We start from the raw sequence: 20,539 nt of genomic DNA, 5'->3' as shown, positions 1-20,539 counted from the left end.
ACCGGACCGCCTTTGTCTCCCCCGGTTTGCCGATGTTCACGCAACGCAACAGGTACCCCATTCGAGGCCCCGAGCCGCCCTCGGATGCTGGACCGGTGCCGCGAATCGAACTCAGCCCACCGCCGGGTTCGTAGCGCGCGCAACGCCGTTCACCGCTGCGCCACCGCTCCCCGCACTCGGCACGCGCGAGGCCGCGCGGCCGCGCGCTACGCAGCCGCGTCCGTAGCGGCGCGCGCGGCTGCGCGGACAAAGCGCGCGGCTGCGCGTTGTGGCTCCACTCGCAGAGCGGCGCGTTGTCGCTGCTCTGTCTGCGAGCGCGCGCGCGCGACGTTCAATTTGGGTGCAACAAAAAAATCTTGACGCGGGCGAATGAGTGGGAAAAACGCAGGATTTGATGATCCCTGCCTGCTCTCTCTCTCTATACACTCCTTGTCTCGCGGCCCTCGCTCCCCCCACCACTCTCCTCCTCTCTTCCTCCCTCCCCCATTCTATCCATTCACCTCCTACCCACCGCCCCTCCCCATCGCCACTCTCCCCTCCCCATCGCCACCCTCAACCCTTCCCAGCCCGTCCTCTCGGGGGCCCAGCCCCATACGACGCCGATCCATTGGCAGACCGCGAGCGCGAACGTCGTCGCTTCCAATGGGCGAGTGGCTGAGCCAGCGAGCGCGCCCCGGCTCAACGAGTCCGACTTGGCACTCATCTGCACGCCAGTGGCCGTAGCTCCTGTCCGCGGGCGCACGCTCTCGCCAGAGAGAGCCTGCTCCTCCAAGCGCGCCGTGTGTGCGCACACACGCACACGCGTACAGCAGCTACGTGTTTGCAGCGTGAGCGCGGCGAGGACACGCTTAGCTGTGTGTGTGTATAAAGAGAGGCAAGGCTGGCAACTTTTGCGGCAGATGCTACTACTCCCTTACTCCAGCTACTGCTACGTAGCTACTGCTGCTACTGCTGCTCCTGCTGCTGCTGCTCAGCGCTTCTTGAAGCACACCGCTGAGAAGCACGGACGCAGGGGAAGTGGAGTTCGGGGGGCGGCGGTGTTGTCATCAGCTTGCGATCTTCACTCCTAAACTACCGGAATCGCCTGCCACGGGCATCATCATCGTCGTCGGTAAAAGTCGCATCGTCGTTGTGGGCTTCTTGCTGCTGCTGCTGCTTAGAGCGAGCAAAGAGAAGGAAGCGAAAGCTGCCGCCCGTGGTTCGCGCGCTGCGCCAGGAAAGTTGAGGCTGCCGCTCGCTTCGTCTCGGGATTCGCATCTTCCCCGGCGGAGGGGTGGGGGGTGGGGGGTGGGGGGGCAACCTCTGCGAGCGAGAGGAAATGCGCACGGCGAGCTCACTCGGAGTTTCATAAACGCTGACTACCTTCCACCTCCACGCATTGCCGACTAACTACTCGCGATCAGTTCGCCGGATTTCAGTTGTGAGCGCGTTGTCATCGTCCCAGCTAACTCGACTCGAACAACGGAAGACAAAGACGGACCAACAACCCCTTGTTTCATCAACGGCAGCAGCAGCACCAGCAGCAGCAGCAGCTATCGAAGGCCCCGTCAATGAAGGTCGCATCCTCACCATAAGCTCGCGCGCGCAGGGCGCTTCGGAGCGATTCGACGTTCGCCAAACGTCGCGAGGCATTCCCTCTGCGTTCCCCGTGCGTTGATGTGGCGGACAGACCCTGACGACTGCTGCAAAACATCACCGTCGCTAGCGGCGGCGGGTGCCACCGTCGCCTTCGTCGGCATCGTCGACATCGCCACACGCCGCGCAAACAACACCGGCTCTCGGCGAGCAGGAGTGGAGAAGCCGAAGAGGGAGGCGCGGGCGATGCCCTGCTCCGGCTGCAGGGCCATGCGCACGCACATGTGCTGGGTGCTACTGCTGCTGGCTCTCGCCAGGGCACCGGCCACGTCTTATGCCGAAGTGCTCGAGCCTATTTACTGGAGTGCCTCTAACAAAATGTGAGTAACACACACACACACACCGCCTCTCATTCAAACCGTGTGTTTGCGTTCATGTCGGTGGTTGGTCTACGCGCGTTGAATGGCTCGGTGTTGTATTCACCTGTGCTGCTGCTGTTGTTGTTGTGGTGAGCTTAGTAGGCAGGGCGGCGTTGTCTCGCCCAGATAAATCTCGCACGGTATTCGAGGCTGCGTTGACAGTTTCGTTGGCGCACGTATTAGACACTGGCCACAGTCGCCATGCGCGCGGTATTGTTCGATACAGATTACGGGGAGCAGGTTCCTACCACTTTAGAGCGACCTCAGGTAGCGTCGCACTCCACGGGAGGCGAATTACTTGGTTCACCGGTGATGGGGCTCGTGTGTGCGTGCGGTGTTGCGAGTGTAACGCCAAACCTAAAGAGAGCGGCAACTTTAGCCCCGAGTCTGTCCTGTGAGTGAAACCAATCAACCTCCGCGGTCTCATTTACAGGGCGAAATATTCAGTGCCACATTTCAGCCGTCTAGTTCTTCCATAACATCACCGTAAGTTGCATCACTCTGTACAACCACAACCGTTCCGGGCTATGGTCTTTACAGCAGGGACAATTGCTCGAAACGTTAGCCCTACCTGTATCTGTATCTCTGTAATAAGGCAATGGTAATTATGATTATGGTGGTGAGTTATGTGTGTGTGTATATCATTGTTCCTAGTCGCAACCCAGCGAGTCGGTCACAATGCAGCGGCAACGCTTGTGCCGGGCGAGGTGTTCTTCTAGGCCACTTTTAAAGTGTCGAATATCCGTTGGCTGGAGGTCACGGAACAGATCCAGGTGTTATGGGTTAACATCTCAATAAGCTGGCTCCACACATACACAAGCAGGGCACCTAGTTTTTTCTTTAAGTGTTCCACATCACGGTGAGAACGATGTCTGTGCCAACCCATTGACGCTTTGTTTTCACCCCAGGTCGCTTATTCAAAATAGGCAATGCTGTTTCACGTGTCTCCATCATTTCCGCGTTACACAAAGGATACATAAAGTATACAACAGTAGCATCTATTGTATACATGTGGTGGGTTCGATCCCGACCCTGACGCCTGTATATTTGGAGTTTGCGTGTCTCTCTCCCCGTAGTCGCGTGACATTTTATCTGGGTCCTCCGGGTTTTCCCCTTAACATTTAGAAACATCACGCGTTAGACTATTTGGCCGCTATACATTTCCACGAGATGAGCCACTTCGTTGAACCATCATTTGTGATACCAAGGTCGTTTCTGAAAAAATGAATAGCTCAGCGAGGCCTTACCTGGTAAAATAAAATAGTTGAGTGTTTAGTTTATGAGCTGAATATTTCTCAAGAGCGCGGTCGTGTGGGTGCGGTTCTATTATTCTTGCGACGCTGTTGCCACCACCGCGTTAATTATCCGACGAAACCAGTCTTCATGCGTCCGATCTCGCTGGATCTTGGAAGCTAAGCAGGGGTGTGTTGAGCCTGGTTAGGTGGTACACTTGGCTGATGTGTCGTTGGCTTAGGGTGACGGGATGGACAAGAGATGGCAGTGCAGCGCAGTAATGGATTCTTGGATATATCCGTAGATAGCTTTGTGTTTTGTTAACCACTCGTCTGAGTGCGATTTCCACTGCCCATCAATGCTGCCCTACTAACACTCGCCAAATGCAATTTGACCAACATCCCGATCAATGTTGTACCCTCCTGAAAAAAAATTCCGTCAGGCTTTCTTGGGTAAAAACAAAGGCCATTGATGTTATCACGGTGGCGAGATGTTGTCGACTTCCTTTGGTCGTGGGTTCGATCCCGACCCTGACGCCTGCTGTATATTTGGAGTTCTCCCCGTGGTCGCTTGGATTTTTATCCGGGTCCTCCGATTTTCCCCTCCACGTTTAGAGTATTTGGCTGCTATACATGTCCACGTGATAAGCCACTTCGTTGAGCTATCATTTGTGGCCAGATCGCTTCTGAAAATGAGCTACATAGCTCGGCGAGCCTTACCTGGTATACAAAAAAAGTTTAGTTTTTAGTAAAGTGTGGGTGAAGCGGCGGCGGCGGCTCAGTGGTGTTAGCGCGCTGGCACTACATTCCTTGGCGCACCGAGTTTGATTCCCGGACACGGCTCATATCAGTGGCGAGCGATATCTGAACCGGTTTTGGCGCAGACGAGCCTGAATAGAAAAAAACGACGTCCGCTCACAACAATCCCCACCACCGACAGACACCTGCGTGGGGAGGCAATCTATTCAGCAGTCGATTGACAAAAGGGCCGTGACAGATTATAATTAAAATATAAATTAATCGAATAGCTGCGGCAGGTGCAACCTCGCTCTCACGTTTAAAAAAAAAACTGCATCTCGCTCGAGTTGCTTTAGCTGCGTGAACAAAGGCACACGAGGTGATCACCTCAATTAGGGTGATTGACTGCACCTGGCAGGGATCGTGCAGGGCCTGACTCGGCTGTACAGTGGCGTATTTTGTACGGAAGGTGGCCGAGAAGTACCCTTCACCCATATGAGTAGAACGATGGCTCCACAAGAAGGGGGTATATGGACTTTCCGCCCACCCCGTGTGTGTGTGTAAATGTGGTCTCTCCAGCCCTTGCTTTTATTTTTTTTTTACAAATCTCACCAGGTACTTATTTTAGGACCGAGTCCACCTGATTTTAGCCACAGCCTCTCGTCGGTGCGCCGTGTCGGCATGAATAGGAGCTCGCTAACAACGCTTAAAGTTCCCCCAAACAACCTGTGTAGGCTGCGTGGGCGATGTTTCTCTTTGTCTGCGTTGTGTGATGGAGCGGTGGCCGGGTGAGTTCGATTCCTGGGCCACTCCCAACAATCGGCGGCAATGATGCAAACCGGTCCTGGACCCCCCTCCGTTCGATCGACTCGGCCATAAACGAGAACTGTTCCTGACTTAAAGCTTTCGTGACTGCAGGAATTCATATTGTTGGGTCTTTCGGTAAAGTCACGTAGATAGGTTCAAATCAAATGTTTGTTTGTTATTTTCTTTGAACCTATCGACGTGACTTTACCGAAAGACCCAGGAATATGAGAACTGTTCCCTTTGGTATATGGGGGAGACAAAGGCGGCCGGGCATGGTGTTGACCACCCACCCCATCGTGCGCCGTGCCTGCTTTCATATAGGTGCTCGCTAACAGCACTTGCCCCAGCAGTCTGTTAAGGCTCGACGGCGGATGTCTTTGTTGTACACGTGGTACAATAATTAAATCACCTGTAAATTCACTACGTGTAGGTAACATGGGAAGGTCAAACGGTTTTGAGAGCAAATGTACAGTGCCGAGAGGCGTAACCACATCGACGAAATGCCATCCGTGGTTTTGAAATCCCCCACCACCACCACCACCACCAAAAAAATATATTTTTCCGAACCATTTCCAGCAGTTCGCTGCATTATTTATTAATCCTGCGCACGGCAGATGCATTGATTGATTTGCAGCACATCACGGAGTCGTCACGTGGTTAGCGTCAGTCTGTGGGCCCCCCGATGAAGGCCCTCGTTAGAGGAAGGCGTTCGAACCGCTCCTGAGTGCAAGGATGTTCGTCGTGCCCTCCGTCGTCGGGGTGGGGGGGTGAAATGTCCGTGGTGGATACGTCCGTCTGGGCCAGAGGCCATTAACTTTGACTGCAGCCTTGCACCCATTTGGTTCTCAATTGTAAATAAAAATCTACAATGTTAATAAACACGTAGGGGTTGATGAAACAAAGGAGTTGTACATACGTGTCCGTGATGAATTTGTGTGTCGAGGATTTACCTTAAAAAAAACCTGGCCACGTCTCGCACCCCCAGAAAGGGCATCTCGCACCCCCAGGGGGTGCAGCGTGCAACCCAAGTGAAGAAGAGCCACTGGTGTACTGTATAGTGGAGTGTATAGTTGTGGTGTATAGTGTGGACTGTATAGTAGTGGTGTATAGTGTAGTGTATAGTAGTGGTGTATAGTGTAGTGTATAGTAGTGATGTATAGTGTATAGTAGTGGTGTATAGTGTAGTGTATAGTAGTGGTGTATAGTGTGGAGTGTATAGTAGTTGTGTATAGTAGTGATGTATAGTGTATAGTAGTGGTGTATAGTGTAGTGTATAGTAGTGGTGTATAGTGTAGTGTATAGTAGTGGTGTATAGTGTAGTGTATAGTAGTGGTGTATAGTAGTGATGTATAGTGTATAGTAGTGGTGTATAGTGTAGTGTATAGTAGTGGTGTATAGTGTGGAGTGTATAGTGTAGTGTATAGTAGTGGTGTATAATAGTGTAGTGTGTAGTAGTGTAGTGTGAAGGCTATAGTGTATAGTCGTGTATAGTGTGGAGTAGTGGTGTATAGTGTGGAGTGTATAGTGTAGTGCATAGTAGTGGTGTATAGTAGTGGTGTATAGTGTAGTGTATAGTAGTGATATATAGTGTGTAGTGTGTAGGCTATAGTGTATAGTGTGGAGTGTATAATAGTGTAGTGTGTAGGCTATAGTGTATAGTGTGGAGTAGTGGTGTATAGTGTGGAGTAGTGGTGTATAGTGTGGAGTGTATAATAGTGTAGTGTGTAGGCTATAGTGTATAGTAGTGTAGTGTATAGTGTGGAGTAGTGGTGTATAGTGTGGAGTGTATAGTAGTGTGGTGTAGCGTGCATAGTGTGTGGTGTGTAGTGTATAGTGTAGTGCAGTGGTTCTTAACCATTACTGCAGCCCTGCACCCCCCCCCTTTGGTTCTCAATCGTAAAACAAATCCAGTTTGTTTATAAACACAGAGGGGTTTGATGAAACAAAGTAGTTGTATCTTGACTTCAAGCTTTCGTGACTGCAGGAATTCATATTCTTGGGTCTTACGGTAAAGTCACGTAGATAGGTTCGAAGAAAAAATAAAACAGCTTTTTGTTATTTTCTTTGAATCCATCTCCGTGACTTTACCGAAACGCCCAATGATACAAAGTAGTTGTACCAACGTGCCGGTGATAACATTTGTGTTTCGATGATTTACCTTATAAAGAAATCTTGCCACGTCTCGCACCCCCAGCGGGTTAGGAAGAACCACTCGATTCGGCATATTTGACACCGATATAGTTGAAGTCGTCATGTGCGTACGGTCCTATAGGATATCGATTTAGCCGCAGACCGCGCCGACATTAGTTCGACTCCTGACCGTGCTGGGTGCTCGCAGAGGTGTGGACTCGAGTCATGTGACTTGGACTCGAGTCAGACTCGAGTCATGAATTTGATGACTTGCGACTCGACTTGGACTTGCATAACAATGACTTTGTCCCACCTATGAGATGTGGACTCGAGTCATGTGACTTGGACTCGAGTCAGACTCGAGTCATGAATTTGATGACTTGCGACTCGACTTGGACTTGCATAACAATGACTTTGTCCCACCTATGAGATGTGGACTCGAGTCATGTGACTTGGACTCGAGTCAGACTCGAGTCATGAATTTGATGACTTGCGACTCGACTTGGACTTGCATAACAATGACTTTGTCCCACCTCTGGGTGCTCGTAACCATTTGAACCTTGCTTCGGCCTCCCCTGGATCGACTCGGCCTAAAACATCACCACTACAATGCCGTGTTGCAGTAGTTGGCATGAATATGTATTGAACTTCTTTCGCACCGTACGTAAACAACGGTGCTCATCAGAGGTGCGGTGAGTCGGTGTATATATACACACACACACAGAGGCGGACGGGCGCGCGTGCGTGATTGTCGTTAATTTCCATCCTCCAGCGCACCAAATGGTGGCGGCCTTAATAGGTGCTCGCAAACGGCGCGTGGCGTTTCTAGCAAAGCGCGTCGGAGGTGAAACGTAAACCCGCCTGGCCGTGCGGGGCCGCCGTGACGGGAGCAGGGGGAAGCGTCTGCAGTTGAACGCAGCGATTCCGCGCAGAGAATTGGGCGGCTTCGTCGTCGATGTCCCCGTGCGATGCATTGATCTGGTTGATTGGCCCCCCACACTCCGTCGCGGGTGAAAAAGTTTCACGCGCCGTCTGCGGATTCCTTTTAAATGCATGGGGGGGGGGGACCAAGATCAGCCGTGGTGAGAGTTTGAGAGGTTGAAAAAAAGAATCGCGTGGCGCGACATCTTTACAATTAACTTCAAACCCCATCAAGTTCGCCTCCTCGTGGTGTCGTTGCCGCCGAGCGCGCGCGCGTGTCATCTCTTCCCAACGCACTTGAGGATGTTACCCATCGTCATATTCATCATCCATGGTCTATCCACTGCTGGATGAAGGCCTCCTTGCGATGCGACAGCCCCCCCCCCCATCTAAAGCTCGCCGCTGCTGCCCACGAGCCGATTTCATCGCTCCGTCTCCATGGCGGAGGTGGCGGGCGGTGGTTTCTCTCTCAGCTGCTGTTTCTCTCTCAGCTGCTGTTTCTCTCTCGGCTGCGGTGTCTCTCTCGGCTGCGGTGTCTCTCTCGGCTGCGGTGTCTCTCTCGGCTGCGGTGTCTCTCTCGGCTGCGGTGTCTCTCTCGGCTGCGGTGTCTCTCTCGGCTGCGGTGTCTCTCTCCTTTTGACTGCCGGCTCAGTCGTGCGACTCGACCACGGGCCCCACCAATCCGTCCTCGCGACGTCGCCCTCCTGCCCAGGCCCCACTCACCCCTCCACTCGCAGTCGTTGCGATATCTCGAACTTACCAACCCCTGCGCCTTCTCTGATCCACTGCGTTCGCTCCTTCTTGTCAGCGCGACGCTAAGCGCGCATCTCCCCCTCGTTCTTCAGCGCGCGTCTTTCAGCCTTCGCACCCCTTTTCCTCACCGCTGATTATTCGCACGCGTCTGCTCCACGTCTCTCGGCTCCACGCCGTCAATGTGAGTTGAGCACTCTCTGCGATTCGCAGCAGCACCTCCGATTAGCGCGGTAGGGCGCGAAAGAAGTTCACCACACGGACAGAGACAGCCGGCGTGCTTGATCCCATGCTGTCCAGAGTGTGTGACCCTCCTTACCGAGCGGCATTACCTCATCACTCACTTCTTGTCCGGTTTACCCAGGGCTAACCCGCACCCTGACCCTGACCCTAACCCTCACCCCCTCGTGTTTGCTGTGGGTCCTGCTAAAGGGGCCTCTGTTGCGTGCTCGCAGAACGTAACAAATGTCTCGCTCGCAGGATGCAATGTTTGTTTTAGAGTGTCCGGATGAGAGTTGGGGGGGGGTACTCAATGTTTGCAGTGTCTTTACAACGTGTGCTTAGCGGTAACAAGTGGGCAGCGTAATAAAGTAACCACGGAGAACGCGAAACTCTTTTACAGCCTTGGCTGTCACTCCACTGTTGGATGAGAGCCCTTCCCACGCTGTCGCGCTTGTTCTGACCACACTTCATCGCCGTCGGTGCGTGCGTGCTGGTGAAGCGTGCGGATCGGTTCCTGATATCACTCGCCACTGACGTTAGTCGTGGCCCGGAATCGAAAATAAGTCCGCCGGGGTTCCGAGAGCAGTGCGCTAACCACTGCGCCACCGCTCCACTCCCCGCTGGCAATAGCCGCAGCGTGGCGCGGTAGCGTTGGCTGCGCTGTGAAACTTTGGACAACTAAGTTAGATTCCTGACCAGGGCTAGCGTCAGCGGCAAGGAGACGATATCTAAACCGGCCCTGGCTTCTACCCCCAACTTCACCACGCCAGCCAGCGTCGTGAACTAAGGCCAGACAAATCTCCGTGGCCGCTGCGTCGTGGCGCGGGCGGGGAATGTCTTCTTCTTCCAGGAGCAGCGAATGTACAACGGTGGGGGGGGGGGCCGAGTTAAAAGTCGTGCAACCGGCTAGCGCGCTAACCACTGCGCCACCGCTCCCCAGTCTCGGCTTTGCCGTCGTGAACCCTCGAGGCGCCGATGCCGCCCGTCTCGCTGTCTGCGGATGGAGTTGGGGCACAATGCGCGCCCTCGTTGCGGCTGCTGTCCGAGCGCAACGCATTGACGACCGAACGCACAAAAAAGCCTTCGGTTTTAACCCGAACCCCCGCCACCCTAATCCTCGCGTTAATCCTATAACCTTCAGCCCAATCACACTTGAGTTCGATTAAGCGACTACGGCTGTCATCAGCAGCGAGTGATATCTGAACAGGTACTGACGGCCCCTCCTACCCCCCTCCCCCCCTGTTCAACTTACTATCGCTGATCGGCGCGGGTGAAGTATAGACAAACTAAGGGAGAGCCTCCGTATAGCCTTCACATATTTTTGGGGCAAGTGCTGTTTGCGAGCACCCATGAAGGCCGGCACGGCACACAGACCCCATCGAGCGACGCCGCGTGGGAAGGCCTTCATCCAGCAGTGGATTGACAAAGGGCTGTGAATTATTAACTCGGGCTGGAACCAGAATGCCCAATGTAAACCATTAACACGTTGGTCTGGAAGGCCCCGTAGGCTAATCAGATAAAACGTCGTTTCAGTTAGACCCGGTCAACATTAACTCTGCAACCCTAATTCCAAACACACGTGATTAAGTACCATGAATATATAACTCACAAATAGATAAGCGATGCCTCCTTCTATGTAATGATTTTTTTTGAGTTACCCATCGGGCGTCGAGCTCGCCGACCCTGAGCTTCGGCAGTATCGATCCGAACGAATCCAAGACTCTGCTGATCAGACACCACACGTCGAAACCGGTCCCGAGTTTGCTTGGGTCCGAATCAATTCGGCGGAAATTGTTTACTCCCAGATAGCCGTTTGGGCCTACGGGTTGCGTAAACCATGACTCCTTTTTAGATATATTTTTTTTTACGCGGAGAGACGGCTACATGGATGAGACGCTTATCTTTTTCGTTAAGTATTAGTGTGGTTGGTGAGCTACTAGGATCAGAGTTTGGGCTTCGAGTTTTTTGTACGTCACGTGTGGACCGGTGGCGCAATGGTTAGCGCATTGCGCTGTGATCCCGAGTTCAACTCCAGGCCACTGCTGCTCACATTCGAGGTCGATTCACATCCGAACCGGTCCCAACACAAGTGCAGTGTGGCACAAACAATAGCCTACAACCTACGCTGCAGGGAGGTGGTGCCTTCATCCAGCAATGGAATTGAATCAGAATATTTATTTATACTGGAGGAATCCGATGAGCTATAAAGCTGTTTTTTAACCGATGCCCAGTAAGGGGTGGGGGGGGGGGGGTCAGAACGTGACAAAGCAACAAACCTTACAAAAAAAACACTAAAGGATTGCAAAGTACGGGAAAGGTAAACAAATTTATTCGGAAAAAAATATGACAAAGTGCTGCGAATGTTTCGATTTAAAGCTTTCGTGACTGCAGGGATTCATCTTCTTGGTTCTTTCGGTAAAGTCACGTAGAAGGGAAATAATAAAATAATAAAAAGACAGCGTCCGAATTTGGACGTTGTCTTTCCGACAGCCCTGTTCTTCACCTGAGGACGGCTGCTTGCGTTGTGGCCGAAACGTCGTGAGAATTGTATTTTATTATGTTTTATTGTTATTAATGTATTATTTTCCTTCTACGTGACTTTACCGATAGAACCAAGAAAAAGCGCTGCGAGTTTATTTGTAAGTATCACACAGAGCAACTCCGTGTATTGCACAGACAATCGACGGGAAGGCATCGCCAGCGTTATAACTCTGACCCCTGTACACCACGCGGTCATAACCTTCAGTTTAGTCCTAACAAGGCGCGCCTATCGCTTTAACCCCACCGGCGTCTCGGGCTCGAATCCTTGATTATCGCGGATCGATGCTCCCGTAAAGAATAGGGCACGCAACAAGGGGCATCGATCTCTTATCACGTTTTCGCTCGCTCCCCTTGTGTTGCGCCCATCGCTGTTTCTCATCAAAATGATCTCTCTTCCGAGCTCTGTGGCGGTGCTCTAAGGCGACGTAGCAGCTGCTGCTGTTGTCTCTGTGTGTGTGTTGTGCGCTTTGGCAATTCAGACAAAGATCCATCCCTTCACCCGCTGCCATGTAGCCTTGAAATACTTTTGGGACGAACGTTGTTTAGCGAACACCTATGAAGGCCGGAACAGCACACGAGAGAAGGCGGGGGGGGGGGGGGGTCAGCACCACGCCCGGCCGCCTTTGTCTCCCTATTGGTGACGTTTTAACGTCTGCACACGCGGACGCGTCCCTTTATTTGTGCGGCTGTTAGGCCACACGTTTGTTTTGTCATTCGAAAATCTCCCCCCCCTCTCCCCCCCTGGATTTTCAAGCTCAATTCGCCTTTTCCAATCAATTATAACCGGGGGAGCTCTGTAACCCCCCCCACTCCCCCCCCCCGGTGTTTTTGTTATTATTCTTCTGTTGAGCGTAACGTTCAGCTGGAATGCGGCCACCTCCAGATATAATGAGATATGAGATATAATACGAGATAAAACGTGATAAAACGTGATAAAATGTGATATAACGAGATATAACGAGGTATAATACGATAAATAATACGAGATATGAACTTGATGGCGGGAGCCCAGGGTCCCGAATAAACGTAAGTCAAAATCGTAATTAATACATTTTTGGCGACTCCATCCCACCGCGCACATGAACGCCGCGACCCACCAGAAATCAATCCCCTCGTTCTTCACCAAGCACCCGTCGTTGCCAAAATTGCCGTAGTCACAAACAAAACTTTGAAACTTTGATCGCCGTGTCGTTCGCCTTCAACAGACGTAAAATGACGTCGCAACGCAGTTTTATGCGAGAGCCGGGGGCTTTTGCGGCCCCGGGGTCCCGCCATAAAGTTAAATTATAGTGAGATATGATGAGATATAATGAGATATGATGAGATATAATGAGATCTAACACGAGATATAATATGCGAGCAACGGGCACGTGCAGGATCGGGCCCCGAACAGAATGCAGCCCATTGTGCTTGTCTCTCTTTTTTTAAATTTCGCTTAATTTAGATTCGATTTTAACGCGAGACGGGAACCGTGAAACATCGCAGTTAAACTCCACGCTCTCTGTCTCTCTCTCTGTCTCTCTCTCTGTGTCTCTCTCTCTGTGTCTCACTCTCTGTGTCTCTCTCTGTGTCTCTCACTCTCTGTCTCTCTCTCTGTCTCTCTCTGTGTCTCTCTCTCTCTCTCTGTCTCGCTCTCTCCCCGCCACAACCGCTGCCAGCCTCCGCGTGCCTAGCCCCACGGACCTTGTTTTTCATCTTACACGCGCGCCAACTCACGCGATACTTGCACTCACGTACGTGCGCACTCGTACACCAATGTACGGATTTGTTGAACTTCTTTCGCACCGTACGTTGCTCACCCGCGCAAACCGGAGGTGCGGGGGGAAGGACAACAAACTCGACACACAAAGCAGTTGTATTACATCCTCATTAACACGCATCTCTACCCATTCATGGTCGCATATACATTCTCATTCACGTGTACAAAGACAAAGCTCCCCCGTATAGCCTGTAACAGACTGTTGGGGCAAGTGCTGTAAGCGAGCACCTATGAAGGCCGGAACGGTACCCGAGAGGGTGGGTGGCCAGCACCACGCCCGACCGCCTTTGTCTCCCCAGTGGCGATTTTTACACACCACACCAAGTACTAATTTGAGGCTGAGTTGACCTAGGGGAGGCCCATGACCGGTTCAGATAATTGTCACTGGTGTTTGCCCTGAGCCGGAATCGAACTCGGGTCGACGGGTTCGTAGCACAGCGTAGCGCTGACCGCTACACCACCGCTCCCCTCCCCCAACACACATCACACACACGCACAGACATAAACACAATTCACAATTCTCGCATGGCGCACACATACTCGTACAAACTCCACATACACACACCACTACACACGCGGCTCGGACAGACGGGAAAGCGACCATTACAGTGATATTACATGGTCATTGCTAATAGTATTAGTGACACCATATCATTTAGCAAAAGTTCTGGCTTCTCCATGCCTACTTGGATCGCAGCATTATCTCTGACCCCGAGTCACAAGTCAATCGTTTTGCCTGAATTGGGGTGAGTATTTCCCCCCCCCAAAGTGAGCCTCGCTGATCACCACACTCGTGCTATATATATTTTTTGGATATCATAATCATCATCAGCAGCCTTGGTCAATCCACTGCTGGATGAAGGCCTCCTCAAAGCCACGAATTTACGATGTAAAACTCCACCCAGCCACCCGCACATCCTCAGATGTCATTGCTCCGTTTCCTGCGGCGGTGGGCGTGCTCCCCATTCCTTGTCTGCCTCTCGGTGAGGCTATTTTTGACCGTCGGCCGTCAGCCCTTCTCGTCGCGCCCAAGCTCTCACGAATTTCTCTTAATAGATGTTAACTACCTCGCTCGTTATGCAGGAGGTAGTGGGTTTGATCCCGACCCTGATACCTGCCGTGTATGTTGAGTTTGCGTGTTTCTGTACCCGTGGTCACGTGGGTTTTTCTCCGGGTCCTCCGGTTTTCTCCTCCACATTTAGAATTGACGTCACGCGTTTAGATTATTTGGCTGCTATACATTTCCACGTGATCAGCCACTTCGTTGGGCTATCATTTGTGGCCAGGTCGCTTCTGAATAAGAGCTACGTTGCTCAGTGGACCTTACCTGGTAAAATAAAAATAAGTTTTTCAAAATGTAGTTTCACATGCATTTGTTCTGTAATCGACATGTTCTACTTCCCGTCTCTCAATGTTATTACAAGCATTCGTCTTCTCCATTCTGCACAGTTTTTGTTCCGTGTGTTTCCCCCTATTGACCACGCTTGTGAACCGGGTCATAGCAGGAGAGTACGCGCTGATTAAATTGTTGCTCCTTTGGGCACATTTAGACCTGGTTAAAAATCCGCAGATCTTTATCCAGCTCGGTGGACGGCTCACTCGAATTTGCAACGTCTTGCATAACGTCGTCATAACCCAGCAATTGCAGTTTTCCAGACATTTCCGCGATGGGCATCATTATCCATCTATCTATCATCATCAGGATTGCTGTTGCTCTGTGCGAGAGCTGCACGAAGGGTATCGCTCCCATTGTGATCGTCGCAAATGTACGGGGAGTCGCGCACACCGGAGGAGCTGTGTTGGGTTATTATCATCATCGGCCGTGACCTGTCCACTGCTGGATGAAGGCCTCCTCTCCAAGCCAGCCATCGCACTCTCACGATGCACCAATCTACCTCCCTCCTGCGCACAAGCGCGTCTTCATCCTGCTTCGTCTTGACGATGGTCGGGTTCCCCTCTGTGGGCGATAATCCGCGCATTGAAATACCGTAGACGATCCTGAGCAATGTTCGAACAGGAATTTAGACCTGAAGTTTGGCACAGAGTCGAGTGGATTCTCACAACCGAATACGAAACCGTTCTCGCTCCTGCGCACAAATTAAATCTCACGGCTGCCCAGTCTCCTATCTGCGGAGGTCGTTCCTTTGGGCGCGTTCATTCCCTCCTTTAGCTGCCATTCGGTCACCGGTCTCGTCCGCTTGGCCATCGACGGATGTCGACCCGTGTGCCGGCAAAGGAAGGCGCGGTGCGAGTAGGAACGTGATCGCGCGCAGGCCGCTGATCGTGTCGCCACGCGGGCACGGGCAACTCGAGGGCCTTTAAGCTGCAATTAACGCCCCGTGTTGAAAAGGTCATCAATCGCTTCCACCGGAGCCCTTGGACAGGAGCTTCATTCCTCGTTTTTGTTGTTTGTGTTGCTCCTGGTTGCAGCCTGGCCGCTCGGCTCGTAAAAAATGATGACAAGGCCTCGGGCCATTTGTTTAAGTGTTCTTAACATTTCCCAACTTTCAACACAAGCCCCCACTTTAAGAAAACACCACCCACCCCCCTTCCCTGCCAGAAAACCAGAGATAGATAAAAGCGACAAAGCGTAGGGTTAGAGAGATGCCCCTGTCTAATAAAACATTCAAACAGCAGCATCCAGCAGGCTTGAGAGGCTTTTACCGGCCAGGCAACAGAGGAGTCGCAGTCGCTGAGCCACCGAGGTTCGATTGGCTCCAGGGCCACATCATGGAGCTCCGCGATGATGATGATCCGAGAGCAGCGCCGGGCTGAGCGCTGGCGCGTGCCCTTTTGGCGAGGCGAGCCGGAACGTCCGGATGTTGGGAGTCGGGCGGCGGTGACCCGAGCTGGCCCAGACGGCGGCGTCCGATGAGGTCCTCAATGTTGGGGAGGCTAGCGAGGTATGATGCCACGGTGACGTCTGGCCCCAAGGACGCGCCGGTTGGCAGCGCGAACGGGAAAATCAGCAGTGGGCTCGGGTTTTCTAAGCAAGAGAAGTGGTGGAATGCACGTGTTACAGATCATCATCATCACGGTCCATGGGCAGATAGCCCGTAGTAGGTGGCCACTGCACATTTCGTCATTTGTTGTTTCCATTTTCCTCTGTCTTGGGTCAATATGCTCAAGTAGTGCCACATCTTTCTGGCACCGATCTCTTGTGTCGCTGAGCGTTACAGATGCAAGATATGAATGCAATTATATTAGTATTATTGTCATGCCTGTTTACTCAGGAAGGCCTCGCCGAGTCTCAAGTATTTCAGAGTGGGGGTTGATGTTGCCCTTTGTGTAATCCCAATTGATTACTTTGCAGGTAGCATCTTTGCCTCAATGTTGGTTACGTTTAATGGGTGTTTTTTGCGGCAGGTATAAAGGAGATTGTGGGTTCGATCCCAACCCTGACACCGGCTGTATATTTGGAGTTTGCATGTTCTCCCTGTGGCCGTGTGGATTTTTCTTCAGTTCCTCCGGTTTTTCCCTCCACATTTAGTATTTTGCTGCTAAGATACATTTCCACGTGAAAAGCCACTAAGTTGAGCTATCATTTGTGACCAGGTCACTTTTGAAAAAGAGCCATACAGCTCAGTGGGCCTTACCTGGTAAAATAAAAAGAATTTAGTTTTAGCTGTGGGAGGAAACCGGAGAACCCGGAGGAAACCCGTGCAGATGAGGGGGAGAGAGAGAACGCGCAAACTGCACGCAAGAGAAGCACCCGAGTCGGTCATCGAACCCAGGCCCCTTCCTCCTGCGAGGCACGAGAGTGTAAGCAGTGAGCTGCCACGACACCGCCAAGTACAAACGGTGAACTCACAAAATAGACCCAATTAAAATTCTCAGTTTTTCCGGCATGGTTCTTTTTTTTTATCCGCACCTCTTTATGTCCAGATAAAAGACACTGATGTTGGAGAGCCGTACCTGAGATAATGAGAAAGGAGCTGACGTGACGTGCGTGTGCGTGTGGAGCGGTGGCGTAGTGGTTAGCGCGCTGCGCTACGAACCTGGCCACCCGAGTTGGATTCCTGATCACGGGCCAACACCGGTGATGATTATCTGAACCGGTCCTGGGCCACCCCTAGGTCGACTCGGCCTCAAAGTAGTGCCTGGTGTGATGTGTAAACATCGCCAGTGGTGAGAAAAAAAGGTGTCAGTTTTGTTGCCAGATCAAAGGGTAAAAAAACAATTATCATATTTTGCTACTGGCAAAGGAGGTTCCAATGGTGAGACAAAGGGGGTCGGGCATGGTGCTGGCCACCCATCCTCTCGTGTGCCACGCCGGCCTTCATAGGTGCTTACTAACAGCACTTGCCCCAACAGTCTGTTCAGGCTACATAGGGGATTTTTGTCTGTTTTGTGCTGACGTTGAGGCACAAATGCGCACATACAATTCGTGTGCAATTGGATTACGTCCAGGCGATGATGTATACGGGCCATTGGACTGGTAGAAAATTGAGAATTTTATTATTATTACGTGTAATGCAATGTCATTTTTCAAAATAAGCCATATATTCGGGATATATAAACTCATTGGGCTAAATTAGAAAAATATACCGCTGCTGCTCATTTTTACAGTCGGCTGAAGTATCACCTCGCTGTAGTTACAGGCGAGCTTTTATGAAGGTCATATTTAAGGCCGAGAGAGTTTTATATTGCGCAGAGTTTGAGTGGTTATATGGAGACGTAAAAATCTAAGATGCTGGTCCCAGTGAGCTGGGACGACATGGCCTTCATGAAACCAGTGTAGTGTATATCAAGGCACGATGAGAACTGTGGTCCGGTAATGGCTTATGAAGGGCATTAAAATTATTTTTCGCGGCGCGTTCTGATACGTACCATTAACCCCGTTCTTCTGGCGGAGCCGTGCGCACTTGAATAAATAGGAAATAAAATTAATGCTGCGTTTGAATAGTGACCACGCGCGCACACTCGCGCATCCACGCACCCGCGCACGCGACGCCCGCAAACACGCACGCAAAATACAGAGATCTGGTCAGCGCCGTTCGCGAACATCCAGTCAGGCCGGTTGCGGCGCAGGAGGCGGTGGCGAGGCAGGCAACCGCACCCCGACGCACGCACGGAGTTATTTTCTCACCGCCTCCACCGCCTCACCACCACCACCTTTGCACAATGGGAGGTTTTGTTCCGTGGGTTAACGTTAAACCGGGAGACGTTACGGGCACTTCGCTTCGTTGGCTCCACAGGCCGCGTGTAATGACCTCCCCGCTCAGGTGCAACATTGGCAGCCGGATTCAATCTATAAGGGTACCATCTGAAATAAACAAAAAAAATCCGCCCAAATTTGTTTTTCGTCAAAGTTTCAAGGCAGACGACGAACGTCCGGGATCGGTCTTCAGACGCCGCTTTCTACCTGGAGATGGGCGGCATCGTCACGGCAAGAGTATCGAGCTTGCGACGCTGGGATTGTAGCACAGAGTGAGCACCAGTACCTACTCTGGCCGATTGCTTGCCACAAGGCAGATGGTGACATCACCATGGCGGCTTGTGCCAGGAGGTGACTGGCCGTGACCCAGGTACTACGGGTTAACTGACTGAGATGACCGCAGGATTATTTGTTGATACCGCGCTTGGCAGCGGCGCACAAACACAAATAACAAAAACCCGCGACGCATTCGTCAATAACACCGTGGCCTTCAAGGAATATATTATATTTATTACATTTTACCTTCTAATGCAATGCTATTGACGATTGTGTCGGAGTTTTCTGACTGGCAGATGCACCTCCCGCTCCTCCCCACTGTGCAAGTTTTATCTGCCCGGTGCTCTGCGAGCATTGCAGCCCTGCCTGTGGTCGTTTGTTGAAGGGCGACTGCCTCCAGCTGCCCAGTAGCGTCCTTCACGAACCCTTTACACCGACCCACGACCAAACAAAGACAAAACAAAGACCCCCCCCCCCCGTATAGCCTTAACAGATTGTTGGGGCAAGTGCTGTTAGCGAGTACCTATGAAGGCCGGCACGGAACACAAGGGGGTGGGAGGGTGACCAACAGCAGGTCTGGCTGCCTTTGTCTCCCTAGTGGTGATGTTTTTACATGTTGCACTAGGTACTCAATTGAGGCTGAGGCGACCTAGGGGAGGCCCATGACCGGTTCAGATTATTGTCAATGGTGTTGGCCAGGAGCGGGAATCGAACTCGGGTCGTCAGGTCCATAGTGCATGGACACGGACACACACATGCAAACGCGATTTTGGAATTCACTTTCCAAAGCGCACCTCGGATTAGCACGGTCGTGCTATGTACGGCGCGAAAGAAGTTCAACGGACATACGTACAGGGTGTGGATGGAGCGTGCACCTGTAATGCAACGCTGTCGGGGGTAAGAGTTGGTGGTCTACGTAGATTTGTGAAACTCTTAAATCCTCTGGGCTGGGCTGGTCCGCGTGGTGGGCCGGGCGTTTTTTTTAGTGGTCCCTTTGGGCGTTGTCGCCCGCGCACCTGGGGGATTCCTCTGGGCACGCGTCCGTTGCCTCCCACTTGCAGAAGCTCCGCGTGGAATCGAAATGAGCGAAACGTCTCGATGTTGGGCCCTGCTGAAGAAGAAACCTCGACAATTGGGTGACATATTCCGAGATGACAAAATCACTCGCACGCCCGTCGCCTTGCGATGAAGTTCTCATTTGCAGCGAGGCGATCTTTCACTACTTTGGTGCCCATATATATATGCGGGCAGAGTTGTAGTGTTCCAGACAACGATCACCTGTCACGCCGTGCATCGCACGCAGAGACGAGTGCGCCGTGGTGAGTCTTGGCAGCAAGACAAACATCGTGCGGTCCTTTCTCAATCCGTGGGTGACCCCGGGCCGTGTGGGATGGCGAAGGGATGTAGCCAGCCCGCCTTGTCCCTCTCCTCCCGGGGATCCCTAAAAATGGGGGACAGGTTGGATAAATAGACAACAAAGCTAATCGAGTTCTGGACGATGATGAGTATATTACCCCGCGTTGCGACTCCACAGCAGATGAGGACCTTGAGGGGTTCGCGAAAAGCCAACGATGCTTTTATTTCAAAAGCGTTCTTCCGCGGGGGGGCATTTGCGTATCTGCAATAATGACCAGACGCAGCACCCCCCCCCCCATCGCCCTCCATGTCGCACAACAACACCTCGGTTCGGTCCCTCGGCACGGAGTCGCCCACCCCGAGCGAGGAGCGGGTCGGGTGTCTGCTCGCCACCGACCTGAGCTGGGAGGCCGGGGCTCGTAGCGCGGCGTGCGCTGACCGCTGCCCCACCTCTTCCGCCCCCCGTCTCCCCCTTTTTGCACCAGTACGCGTTTAAAACTAATAAACGCGTCACTCGGAGAGACACGAGCAGACACGAGGACGCGGCGTGCTCGCGTCGGTTTGATTAACTTTCACAGGCGGCTCAATAGGGGTCATTAAAAAAAAACCTCACAGAAACCACACACTCGCAATGAAACATAATAAAAACCACTTG

At 52.1% G+C, this 20,539-nt stretch overlaps 1 protein-coding gene across 1 annotated transcript in view; it reads left to right on the top strand.

The window, feature by feature from the left end:
- Positions 1 to 567: 567 nt before the first annotated feature.
- Positions 568 to 20,539, top strand: part of LOC144732556 (ephrin-B2a-like) — a 166,420-nt gene continuing 146,448 nt past the window's right edge. The window contains 1 exon segment of the mRNA XM_078613987.1: positions 568 to 1,955. Within this exon segment, the coding sequence (XP_078470113.1) occupies positions 1,657 to 1,955 (299 nt within the window). The 5' untranslated portion in view covers positions 568 to 1,656.

This window comes from Lampetra planeri, chromosome 43 (genome assembly GCF_965212315.1).
Source record: "Lampetra planeri chromosome 43, kcLamPlan1.2.h2, whole genome shotgun sequence".
Lineage (NCBI taxonomy): Eukaryota > Metazoa > Chordata > Hyperoartia > Petromyzontiformes > Petromyzontidae > Lampetra > Lampetra planeri.
The sequence above is the reverse complement of the archived record's forward strand: the minus strand, read 5'-3'. Positions and strand labels throughout refer to the sequence as shown.